This window comes from Bos taurus, chromosome 8, assembly GCF_002263795.3.
Source record: "Bos taurus isolate L1 Dominette 01449 registration number 42190680 breed Hereford chromosome 8, ARS-UCD2.0, whole genome shotgun sequence".
NCBI classification, from domain to species: domain Eukaryota; kingdom Metazoa; phylum Chordata; class Mammalia; order Artiodactyla; family Bovidae; genus Bos; species Bos taurus.
The window spans coordinates 50882350-50896124 of record NC_037335.1 but is presented as its reverse complement, the minus strand read 5'-3'; the positions used below and the strand labels follow the sequence as shown (position 1 = coordinate 50896124).

The following is a 13775-nucleotide window of genomic DNA, read 5'->3' as shown; positions in this document are numbered from 1 at the left end:
TGATTGATAATGCCAGATCACTTAACCAGATGAGTTATTAAATATTTTGACTATCATGACTCTTTGGGTATATGTGTTCTTCTTCTATCCCTCCTTCCCTCCCTTCCCTTCTTTTCTAAGCCTGATAGTTCTGTTTGGGGTTCTCAGAGTACAAGATACCAGGTACATTCTAACCTTTACAGAGTGTGTGAGAAATTCTCTGTTGCAAAACTGGGCTTTGCAAGTTGTCATAATTGTGATTGTACTGGTTAGATTATATGTTTACTAAGTTTAGACTGTTTCATTTTTTTTTTTTTAAGCAAAGAAAAGAAATGTAGTGCTGGCCTAACCTTATTAGAAATAGAAGGCCATCTTTATATGTGACATATTCACATATACATGTTTGATTTCATATGGTCTCAAGGCTAATAGTACAGCCTTCTTTCACATTTTTCCTCATTTGGAGTTCCATTTCATGCCTTAAGGCTGCAAAATCTTTCCCTCTGGTAAGAGCACATGGCCAAGAACTATCTTTAAACCAGGCCACATTTTAAGAGACTTACTCTGAGTCACCCTGTCTGGAGAACATGTCATCATCTCCTCGAATCCTGGTGGAAATATTCGTGCTTGAGCAATCTTTCCAACACAGGTGTTTTCCAGCACTCTGCTTTTCAGCCACAGCTCTTGGCAGATAATCTTGTGTATTTTATTTGATGTCATAATCAGATACAACATCAAGAACTTCATATACATGTCATGGTATTTGGTCTTTGAATTCAACTCAGAGATAGGCTCAAGTAGTGTTTTTTAAAATAATTGTATTTATTTTGGCTGTGCTTGGTCTTCATTGATGGCTTTTCTCTAGTTGCAGCAAGAGGGGGCTACTCTCTGTTGTGGAGGACGGGCTCTAGGGCACAGGGGCTTCAGGAATTGTGGCACAGAGTTTATTTGCTCCACAGCACGTGGGATCTTACCGGATCAGGGATCGAATCTGTGTCTCCTGCGTTAGCAGGTGGATTCTTTACCACTGAGCTACCAGGGAAGCCCTCAATTAATGTTTTATAATATAATAATGAGAAGTTATTTAACAACAAGATCATTACTTAAATAGCTTTCTGGAGTCTTTCTGAAGTGGTACTGATGTCATTAAAATCACAGGATATGATGACTTTTAAAATCAGTTCTAAGCCACAGTTCTAAGCCATTTTAACTCTAGGCTGGTTTAACTCTGTTAGTAACTGGCTCAGTTACTGTACTTCTAAATCACATCTCTGATTCCACTGTCCAAAGTGACATGAATGACAGAACTATCAATTAGGCCCTGAGAAAACCCATCTAGAGGCCTGAGGCCTCAAAATTTAAATTTTCTTGCTATTACATGGATAATTCAGGCAAAACCTGATTCATTCCTTGGCTTGGAAATTCTTGGTAATCATGCAGGTCTGGTGTTCGAGAGACATCTTTTGTGGATAGGTTGAAGAAATAGGCTAGTCTGAGAGGCACCATAGAACGTTCCTTTCTTTTCATTTAATATGACTTTCGTAATATTACAAAAGTCGTACATTTCCTATTGAAAGATTAAAATCACACAGACATCTATGAAGTAGGATGATACCTCTTTTGCTTTTCTTTCATCATCCCTAAGTTTCCTCTTCTCAAAAGTAACCAGGGTGCAAGTGCTTTTCCCTTTCTTTTTTTCTCTCTAATGGCTCTTCTGAGCAGACACCTCTGTTAGTCACATTCATGCAACCGCTTTCTTGTGACACAGATATTCATTTCTCACCACCTACAACTGTTAACCCGTTCAGGCTGACCCATAACTTTTGAGAAACTGATGGAAAATGCTTTCCCTAGAAAATGCATGTACAACACAAATGCTTGCTTATAATCGCAGCCGGCGCAAAGAGCTCCGGAAACTCAGAGGGTTCATGAACTTCAGGTGAAGAGCCTCTGTTATTAGTGAGTGAAGCAGCTGTCAAAGTCAGAACTCTTAAATCAACACTGAGCCTCACTTCCCTGTGACCTGGGAAAGATGTGTCACCATTCTCTATCCATTTTTTCCTCCTTTTATGTGGAAACAAATCTATTCTCTACTTAATTGATTTCACAAGGACTTTATTTATATGAATATCCTGAGGTTCCAAAATTACTGATAAAGGAGATTAAAAAGAACAGGAAGAGGGACCATTTTAAAATGCTTGGAACTACTCTTAGTTTGACTAAATTTGATTACGGCAGACTCAACTTGCTTTTCAGAAATGCGCTGTTCTCTTTACCCTGTCAAAGATCGATACAATACATGTAGTTTTTCTTCTGTTCAAGACTAAGATTATAATTTGGAAGGTGGATGCCCAATTAATTTCTCATTTATTTATTATATTTATATATTTATGAAATATATAATATTTTAGATATTTAAAAATGTTAGCAATTTAGTTAAGGCTCTGACAATAAATAATTATTTGTTTATTTTACAGAAAGACTGTGACTTGGAAAGGGGACCTGATGAGAAAACAGATGAAAGCCAGCACTTTGATTTAAAGAGTGGGCTCCAAACCCTTCCTTGGACCAGGAAAGTCTATGAGTTCTACAATGCTCCAATTGTCAAGTTTTGGTTTTATACGGTTGGTCTCATTTAAAAAATTGTATATAGTATTCAGGATGGTTAATTTTTTTTTTTTTTTTTTTTTTATTCTTCCAATTTTATTTTATTTTTAAACTTTACATAATTGTATTAGTTTTGCCAAATATCAAAATGAATCCACCACAGGTATACATGTGTTCCCCATCCCGAACCCTCCTCCCTCCTCCCTCCCCATACCATCCCTCTGGGCCGTCCCAGTGCACCAGCCCCAAGCATCCAGCATCGTGCATCGAACCTGGACTGGCAACTCGTTTCCTACATGATATTTTACATGTTTCATTGCCATTTTCCCAAATCTTCCCACCCTCTCCCTCTCCCACCGAGTCCATAAGACTGTTCTATACATCAGTGTCTCTTTTGCTGTCTCGTACACCGGGTTATTGTTACCATCTTTCTAAATTCCATATATATGCGTTAGTATACTGTATTTATGTTTTTCCTTCTGGCTTACTTCACTCTGTATAATAGGCTCCAGTTTCATCCACCTCATTAGAACTGATTCAAATGTATTCTTTTTAATGGCTGAGTAATACTCCATTGTGTATATGTACCACAGCTTTCTTATCCATTCATCTGCTGATGGACATCTAGGTTGCTTCCATGTCTTGGCTATTATAAACAGTGCTGCGATGAACATTGGGGTACACGTGTCTCTTTCCCTTCTGGTTTCCTCAGTGTGTATGCCCAGCAGTGGGGTTGCTGGATCATAAGGCAGTTCTATTTCCAGTTTTTTAAGGAATCTCCACACTGTTCTCCATAGTGGCTGTACTAGTTTGCATTCCCACCAACAGTGTAAGAGGGTTCCCTTTTCTCCACACCCTCTCCAGCATTTATTGCTTGTAGACTTTTGGATAGCAGCCATTCTGACTGGTGTGAAATGGTACCTCATAGTGGTTTTGATTTGCATTTCTCTGATAATGAGTGATGTTGAGCATCTTTTCATGTGTTTGTTAGCCATCTGTATGTCTTTTTTGGAGAAATGTCTATTTAGTTCTTTGGCCCATTTTTTGATTGGGTCGTTTATTTTTCTGGAGTTGAGCTGTAGGAGTTGCTTGTATATTTTTGAGATTAGTTGTTTGTCGGTTGCTTCATTTGCTATTATTTTCTCCCATTCTGAAGGCTGTCTTTTCACCTTGCTAATAGTTTCCTTTGATGTGCAGAAGCTTTTAAGGTTAATTAGGTCCCATTTGTTTATTTTTGCTTTTATTTCCAATATTCTGGGAGGTGGGTCATAGAGGATCCTGCTGTGATGTATGTCGGAGAGTGTTTTACTTATGTTCTCCTCTAGGAGTTTTATAGTTTCTGGTCTTACGTTGAGATCTTTAATCCATTTTGAGTTTATTTTTGTGTATGGTGTTAGAAAGTGGTCCAGTTTCATTCTTTTACAAGTGGTTGACCAGATTTCCCAGCACCACTTGTTAAAGAGATTGTCTTTAATCCATTGTATATTCTTGCCTCCTTTGTCGAAGATAAGGTGTCCATATGTGCGTGGATTTATCTCTGGGCTTTCTATTTTATTCCATTGATCAATATTTCTGTCTTTGTGCCAGTACCATACTGTCTTGATAACTGTGGCTTTGTAGTAGAGCCTGAAGTCAGGTAGGTTGATTCCTCCAGTTCCATTCTTCTTTCTCAAGGTCGCTTTGGCTATTCGAGGTTTTTTGTATTTCCATACAAATTGTGAAATTATTTGTTCTAGCTCTGTGAAGAATACTGTTGGTAGCTTGATAGGGATTGCATTGAATCTATAAATTGCTTTGGGTAGTATACTCATTTTCACTATATTGATTCTTCCAATCCATGAACACAGAAAGAGAAATTAAGGAAACAATTCCATTCACCATTGCAACGGAAAGAATAAAATACTTAGGAATATATCTACCTAAAGAAACTAAAGACCTATATATAGAAAACTATAAAACACTGGTGAAAGAAATCAAAGAGGACACTAATAGATGGAGAAATATACCAGGATGGTTAATTTTTAATGATAATGTTGATAGTGATATGCCTGATTTACCAGCTTGTAATAAAAATATAGTTTAGAAAGAGTGGGAGGCCTGGCAAAGGAGACAGGAAAGAAGATTGGAGGGAGGTGAGAAAAGGTGAGGGCAGGTCTTTCCTACTTTTGGGAGCAAAAGCACAAGAGTTTTTTTCTTCTTCTGAGTGTTTACAGTTAGCACAGCTGGAACTAAGCATTTGAAACTTTGTGGAACAATAAAATGAAAATAGTGGTTGTAGTATTAAGGGATGGGGGTGGATTAATTTCCCATCTTGGGCAAAAATGTCAGTAGTTGAATTGATTTTTTTTCTTTGTAGGAATGTTGTGTAATACAGACTAAAAATGCAAGTTTTTGTTGTTGTTGTCTTCAGTAGCAAATACTTATAATATATGGAGAACAAGACAAATTTTAGAAAAATTGTATCAAATACTACATATGTCATGGATGGAGAGATGGCAAAAGCAGTAACTATACACTAAATGTATTCAGTGGTTTTTACATTTATTTGATAATATTTATTTTTCTAATGCTTCACTTCAGTTCAGTTGCTCAGTCATGTCCAACTCTTTGTGAGCCCATGAACTGCAGCATGCCAGGCCTCCCTGTCCATCACCAACTCCCAGAGTCCACCCAAACCTGTGTCCATTGAGTCAGTGATGCCATCCAGCCATCTCATCCTCTGTCATCCCCTTCTCCTCCTGCCCTCAATCTTTCCCAGCATCAGAGTCTTTTCCAATGAGTCAGCTCTTTGCATCAGGTGGGCCAAAGTATTGGAGTTTCAGCTTCAAAATCAGTCCTACCAATGAAAACCCAGGACTGATTTCCTTTAAGATGGACTGGTTGGAACTCCTTGCAGTCCAAGGGACTCTCAAGAGTCTTCTCCAACACCACAGTTCAAAAGCATCAATTCTTCGGCGCTCAGCTTTCTTTACAGTCCAACTCTCACATCCATACACGGCCACAGGAAAAACCATAGCCGTAACTAGAGGGACCTTTGTTGACAAAGTAATGTCTCTGCTTTTGAATATGCTATCTAGGTTGGTCATAACTTTCCTTCCAAGGAGTAAGCGTCTTTTAATTTCATGGCTGCAGTCACCATCTGCAGTGATTTTGCAGCCCCAACAAATAAAGGTGGCCACTGTTTCCGCTATTTCCCCCATCTATTTGCCATGAAGTGATAGGACCAGATGCCATGATCTTAGTTTTCTGAATGTTGAGCTTTAAGCCAACTTTTTCACTCTTCTCTTTCACTTTCATCAAGAGGCTCTTTAGTTCTTCTTCACCTTCTCTCATAAGGGTGTTGTCATCTGCATATCTGAGGTTATTGATATTCCTCCCGACAATCTTGATTCCAGCTTGTGCTTCCTCCAGTCCAGCATTTCTCATGATATACTCTGCATATAAGTTAAATAAGCAGGGTGACAATATACAGCCTTGACGTACTCCTTTTCCTATTTGGAACCAGTCTGTTGTTCCATGTCCAGTTCTAACTGTTGCTTCCTGACCTGCATACAGACTTCTCAAGAGGCAGGTCAGGTGGTCTGGTATTCCCATCTCTTTCAGAATTTTCCACAGTTGATTGTGATGCACACAGTCAAAGGCTTTGGCATAGTCAATAAAGCAGAAATAGATGTTTTTCTGGAACTGTTTTGCTTTTTCGACGATCCAGCGGATGTTGGCAATTTGATCTCTTGTTCCTCTGCCTTTTCTAAAACCAGCTTGAACATCTGGAAGTATACAGTTCACATATTGCTGAAGCCTGGTTTGGAGAATTTTGAGCATTACTTTACTAGTGTGTGAGATGAGTGCAATCGTGCAGTAGTTTGAGCATTCTTTGGCATTGCCTTTCTTTGGGATTCTAATGCTTATCTATAGTTAAATTGCTTATAGTCAAGGTTGTATATTTCTAAAACATTTGAAGTCATTATAAGAGGATATTTATATAAATGCGTTATATTTCAAAATATTCCTTGCCCAAATACACACTTGTTTCATATACATATTGAATAAGTACATAGGTCCAAATAACTTTTATGTTTTCAAAAAGAAAATTTCATTTAGATGATTCAGGTTTTACCATTTTTGTGAATATGCAACAAAATCCTAGAGACTCTGATAGTAGCATTAAGAGAATTTAACCAACCCAGGGATCGAACCCAGGTCTCCTGCATTGCAGGTGGATAATTTACGACGCTGAGCAACCAGGGAAGCCCAACCATTGTCACATCACTGGGTAGAGTATTCAAGTGTTTTTTCCTTAGAAAATTCCAGCTTATGAACTCTTAGAGACAGGAACAACCTAAGCAAATGGACAATAATGATGATGGAAATAAACAAACTAGCCAACCATATCTACGCACCACAATGAACTGTATTAGCTGTGAGCACTGGCATTTTACTCATGGCCCTTACATTGCTAGGTTATGGTATGTGTGCTTTATTAAAGCAGTGTCTTGTTGTAAATGGTATGATGAAAAAGCAAAAATGTAAACATTTTTGGATATCTTTTTAAAACTTGGAAAGAAAAAAAAGAGTCAGAAGTAATACCACCAATATCTACAGTGTTTTGGTGTCTGGCCACCATGGAACCAGTGATAACGATGTAAAAAACGTCTGCTTGACAGTACAAGTTTATTTAAATTGTGTCCCTACGGGATCATCAAACATATTAAAACTATGAAATACAGATCTAGAGAAGTATGGAATTTACTTAACTTTCTTATATGCTTCTCTATTAAGTTTCTGAACTCATAGGCAATGCTAATAGCCATTATGCCTGCCTGAAATACCACCTATTGTAAATGCCAACTTGGTATAGTCAAAAGTGATTTCAGCCATTCTCTATGCAGCACTAAGCTTAGCAGACTTATCAAACTTAGGTAGAGCTCAAAAAGATTTGATAAATAAGGATTCAGTTTAAAATAATATGATTCTCATGAGAATGAACACACACAGAGGCACTTTTCCCCCTTTGATCTGGGATTTGTAATATGTGTTTATCAGCTAGTACTGTGTATGGTCTCTGAAGATATTTGAAGGGCTGCATTGTCTCATGCCTTGTTGGTGATTGAGAAATTGGTAAAGCCTTTCTGGCTGGCAACTTAGTAATATGTGTCACATTTTTAAATGTGTGTAGTTATTCTACTTCTGGAAATTGTAAGACATAAGAATGTTAGATAAGATCACAAAGCTGTTAATCACCATACATCTATGTGTATGTGTTTGCTGCTGCTGCTGCTGCTAAGTTGCATCAGTCGTGTCCCATTCTGTGCGACCCCATAGACGGCAGCCCACCAGGCTCCCCCGTCCCTGGGATTCTCCAGGCAAGAACACTGGAGTGGGTTGCCATTTGCTTCTCCAATGCATGAAAGTGAAAAGTGAAAGTGAAGTCGTTCAGTCGTGTCCGACTCTTAGCGACCCCATGGACTGCAGCCCACCAGGCTCCTCCGTCCATGGGATTTTCCAGGCAAGAGTACTGGAGTGGGGTGCCATTTCCTCTCCAACGCATGAAAGTGAAAAGTGAAAGTGAAGTCGCTCAGTCGTGTCCGACTCGTAGCGACCTCATGGACTGCAGCCTAACAGGCTCCTCCGTCCGTGGGATTTTCCAGGCAGGAGTACTGGAGTGGGTGCCATTGCCTTCTCCAGTGTATGTGTTTACTGTGCCTTAATTCTTGGAAGAGACTGGAAATCTAGGTTTAATATACATACCGCTTAAACATACATTTCTTGATTGTCTATCATGTGTTAGGCTGAGTGCTTAAGTGCTATAGATAAAAATGTCAACAGTCTTTAATTATAAAGATTCACAATCATACTTTTCTATCAACCAGGATATTTTAATCAGCATAAAATAAAATTCTCAGCAGTAATAAACATCACAACTTATTATATTTGAAACAGTCTCCTACCAATACTGCTACTTTGGCATCCTTAGGACACATGTTTTCTGTTTAAATGGAGGAGAAGGTGTGTGATTCCCCCTTGCCTTGTTGTTAGCCTGACTGTGTCCATGCCAGAATGTGCAGGGTTCTGAAAATTCTGATCAGGAGCCAACAAGATGAGACAGTGCCCACTTTGATGCATTAGAGAATAGTGCTCTTCTTTCCTTCCATAGAATCATAGAACAGAGAACTGTGGATTCTTATGCCTTCCTTGATATTGGGCTTCCCTTGTGGCTCAGCTGGTAAAGAATCCACCTGTAATGCGGGAGACCCGGGTTCGATCCCTGGGTTGGGAAGATCCCCTGGAGAAGGGAAAGGCTACCCACTCCAGTATTCTGGCCTGGAGAACTCCATGGATCATGTAGTATATGGGGTTGCAAAGAGCTGGACACAACTGAGCACCAGGTGGTCCCAGTTATGTTTCCCTGCTATCATGTTGAAGTCCACGTGATTTCTGTTGAGTTGGGTCCATGTCTGCTTGGTATCCTCCACTATGACTCTCACTCATGACCAAGAAATGTGTGTCCCCCTCACAGATGGTGTACTTGGCATTCCTTATGCTGTTCACTTACACCGTGTTGGTGGAGATGCAGCCCCAGCCCAGCGTGCAAGAGTGGCTTGTTATTATCTACATCTTCACCAATGCCATTGAGAAAGTCAGGGAGGTGAGTTACCCTTTCTCCCTTTGTCTTCCGTACATCTCTGCTAGAGGTGTTCTGGGATGGGGTGGTGCAAAGGGAGAGGTCAAAGGTTGAGGTGGGGTGGACAGTGATCCTGACTTGGCATGCTGCAGGAGGGTAATTGGGGGAAATTTCTGATCTCAACCTTTTCTTGTTGCCAAATAATTTCTCTTGATTGCCGCTCTTTGAAAGCAGTTATTTTTGAGGACATCTTAGTGTGTTTATCAGTCACAGAGTGATAGTGTCTAGTTGTTATTAGACCCTCCGACTGTTAGATTTCCCATCCCCAGAGTGTTTTTTTTTTAAATAAGATTGATTTTCATATAGTCTAACATTACTTACATATTATTGATTTCATGTCACATAGTGGCTAAAGTTGTACAATGGTAAAGAATTCATGTATAGCCTTCGAAAGTTCCTACTAAACATTCCTCTGGGGCAAGTAGTCCAAGAAACAAAACAAAGCAAACTTTATTTTTAATTTATAGTGAGTCACTTAAAAAAAAAAGGAATGAATATTCCCATGCAGTTGTAATGTAATCACATATAGTATAACTTAGACTATTTTAGAATCACTGTATATGTAGCTCTACCTTTGTGCATTTACATATATTGAGTTTGTCCTAGAGCTCTTATGACCAATACTGTATATTATGTAGATATAGTCTTAGTAATATATTTATGTTGCCTGCTAGTTACTATTGTGGAGTTTATAGACAGTAGAAAATAATTCAGCAGAAAAATGTTATCAAAATTCTACCATTCTTTTTAATGCCTCAGGAAAAATGGGTTTACTGTCTGACATTTCAATTTGTCTGACATTCTGTTGCAGGGGTAATTTCTTGTAATAGTGAGTTCTAATGTCACGTTCAATTTGCTAACTGTTCACTAACAGCAATAGTGGGATCAGATTATAGGATTCTTTCCTTTCTTTGCACTAGGCTATTCATCATGAAATGGCATTGCAGCTATAGTCCATTGCAACGTCGAGTTTTAAAATTGTCTCAGCGTTTCCCTGTGTTAGTTTAGGATTGATCAAATCTAGAAAAAACTTTTCTTTCTTCCTTCCTTTTTTAAATTTCTAGTTGGGTTTTTAAATAGTTGACCAGCATTAACAGTCACATTAAGCTGTATTTATAGAATTGTTTAAATAATTCATTCCCCAAGGATAACTTACATCTCCAAAGCTGCCTTAAGATCTAAGGTTTGGCAGGATTCAATTCCTCTGTAAATGAACAGTTGAAGTATTGAAGATCATATCGATGAGACTCTTGAGTTATAACACATTCTTTGTTTCTTTCTTTCTGTCATGTTTTAGGTCTGTGTTTCAGAACCTGGGAAGTTTACTCAAAAGGTGAAGGTGTGGATTAGCGAGTACTGGAACTTAATGGAAACTGTGGCTATTGGCCTGTTTTTGGTGGGATTTGGCTTTCGGTGGGGTGCCCCACCTTTCTACACGGCGGGAAGACTGATATACTGCATCAACATCATATTCTGGTTCTCACGGCTCCTGGACTTCTTTGCTGTGAATCAACATGCAGGTCCCTATGTGACCATGATTGCAAAAATGGTGAGTACTGTCTGCTGTATAACCTGGTGTTATTTTAACAGTTCTACCTGATTTCATGGTTCATATTCAATAGTATTTTAACTTTTAAAATTATTTAAAGAAGTACACACTTCATCACCACTTATTGTATAACTTAAATTCATATTTAACCAATGTCCTTGGATAGCATATTAGATAGTTGACTGTGATACTCACCTTACCTTTTTGGTTAGGGCCAGATGATGGGGTATTGAGTCGTATTTGTCTCTGAGCACAGTAAGCTGAAATGCTGATTTGTCTTGTCTCTCCACCCCTAGCCAACTCTTAAATAGTGATTAGTATGGGCCACACTCTGTTCTAAGTACTTTATATATATTAACTCATTTAATCTTAAAAACAATTTTAATAGATGGGTACTATAATCCACATTTTACATTCAGGGAAATGGAGTTTACGTAAATTTCCCAAAGGAGTAAGCTGGGGAGTCAGGATTCAAATCTGGACCACCTGGCTCTGTCTGCCGTCTGAGCTCACTGTGCAATTGTATAAGCCCTGTCCAGCTGACTTTGCACAGGAGTTAAGAAGGACAGCACCTCAAGATCTTTGCTTTTTCTTCTAGAATACTCACAGAGAAGGGGCAAGCTCTTGAGAAGAAAGAGTTATGTTGAGATAGAGGAAGAGGACAGTAAAGGGAGAACCTCCAGGATACCAAAGATGATTTTGGTTACTTTATACTTTTTTTTTAGACCAGTAATATTTTCTCTGTTCTTGGTGACATTGGTATTAACTTGGAAATCTATGTTGAGGTAACCAATGTATCCCAGTGACTCAGTACAAGTTTATTTCTTCCTAATGCAAAGACCGATGGGTGCTCATGGAGCCTGGCCCTTATCCAGTGACTGAGGGATCACAAATCCTTCCTCCTTGGGGCATACCCATGTCATTATGTGGCTTCTCAGGTTTCCTATGACAGGGAATCAGAGGGATGGAAAAAATTCCATGGAGGAGCATGCTTTTAAAGGGATGGAGCAGCTTTTAACTGCTCTGAGGAGGAAGTGAGTCAAATCACTATTATTCCACAGCCCGTTGGCCAGAATAGGTCATGTGGCTCCTGCCTCATGGAAGGGAAGCTAATAGGAAATTCATGGTGTAAGTTTCTGCCACAGTGAACAAGTAGATTGATGTGATGTATTAATACATTTAGTAATGGAAATGAATTATTTGAAAGAGCCTTTAAAAGTTATAGTACGTGTGTTTGGTACATGTATATATTATATGTGTTCTCAAGCAGTTCTCCATTGTGCATTAAAACAAGCAGGCTTACTTTGTTTTTTAAACTTTTTATTTTGTACTGGGGTATAGCTGACTGACAAACAATGTTGTCATAGTTTCAGGTGAACAGTGAAAGGATTCAGCCATGCATATACATATATCCGTTTCTCCCAAACTACCTCCTATTCAGGCTGCCCCATAACGTTGAGCAGAATTCCCCTGTGGTATATGATAGGTCCTTGTTGGTTATCCATTTAAAATATAGCGGTGTGTACATGTCCATCCCAAACTCTATAACTATCTCTCCCCGCCATCCTTCCCCCTGGTAACCATAAGTTCATTCAACCATAAGTCTGTGAGTCTCTTTCTGTTTTGTGGTAAGTTCATTTGTATGATTTCTTTTTGGATTCCACGTATAAGGGCTGGCGGATGATCTTTCTCCTTCTCTGTCTGACCGACTTCACTCAGTGTGACAGCTTCTAGGTCTATCCATGTTGCTGTAAATGGCATTGTTTCGTTCTCTTTAGTGGCTGAGTAATACTCCACTGTTCAGATGCACCACATCTTCTGCCATTCTTGTCACTGGACGTTTATGTCGCTTCTTGTTGCTGTTGCTGTTGCTCTTTAGTCATTAAGTCATGTCCAGCTGTTTGTGACCTCCAGGCTCCTCTGTCCATGGCATTCTGCAGGCATGAATACTGGAGTGGGTCGCCCTTTCCTTCTCCAGGGGATCTTCCCAACCCAGGGATTGAACCCATGTCTCCTGCTTGGCAGGCAGATTCTTTACCACTGAGCCACCTGGGAACCCCCAAGGTTGCTTCCATGCCTTGGCAATTGTAAACTGTGCTGCAATGAACAATTGGGTTGCATGTATCCTTTCAGATCATGTTTTTCTCCAGATACATGCTCAGGAGTGTGATTGCAGGGTCATACTGAAGCTCCATTTTTAGTTTTTTAAAAAACCTCCATCCTATTCTCCATAGTGGCTGTACCAATTTGTGTTCCCACCAACATTGTAGGAGGGTTGAATCAGGCTTACTTTTACTGCAAAGACTAACTGAGAGTTAATGAACCACTGGATTTAACAAACGTCATTTTATAGTTGCTTTTACATCTTTTTTTTTTTCCCCCCTTAAATTCTTCAGTTTCCTAAGTAGCCTGGAATTATTCAGCAGATTCTTGGCCTAATCAATTTTCTGAGACTCTAAATACTGCTGAAGATAATCCTGGGAATAAGGAGCCATTTTACTAATTTGAATTACCCTAATTTTTTTCTTTTCATAATCTCTGATGAAAAGTTAGATACTATCCAATCAAAGGCTATTCATATTTCATCACTTCTTAAAAAAGCATAGATTCTCTACTGTTAGTACATTTAAATTATTCTATAGGCTACCTGAAACACATATTTTGCAGAGAAAACAAGATGTTTTAGACAAAGGAAATCCAGTTGTTCATGGACTAGGTATTTTGGTCAATGACTAGACAGTCTTATTATTGGCAGGCCCCCCCGTCCCTGGGATTCTTCAGGCAAGAACACTGGAGTGGGTTGCCACTTCCTTCTCCAGTGCATGAAAGTGAAAAGTGAAAGTGAAGTTGCTCAGTCGTGTCTGACTCTTAGCGACCCCATGGACTGCAGCCTACTAGGCTCCTGCATCCATGGGATTTTCCAGGCAAGAGTACTGGAGTGGGGTGCCATTGCCTTCT

At 39.2% G+C, this 13775-nt stretch overlaps 1 protein-coding gene across 3 annotated transcripts in view; it reads left to right on the top strand.

The window, feature by feature from the left end:
• TRPM6 (transient receptor potential cation channel subfamily M member 6) overlaps positions 1-13775 on the top strand; it is a 197506-nt gene that overhangs the window by 104426 nt on the left and 79305 nt on the right. For all 3 annotated transcript variants that reach the window (XM_059889458.1, XM_059889457.1, XM_024996176.2), the window contains exons 19-21: positions 2457-2603; positions 9104-9232; positions 10566-10817. In XM_059889458.1, coding sequence (XP_059745441.1) covers positions 2457-2603; positions 9104-9232; positions 10566-10817 — 528 coding nt within the window. The remainder of the gene's footprint in view (positions 1-2456; positions 2604-9103; positions 9233-10565; positions 10818-13775) is intronic.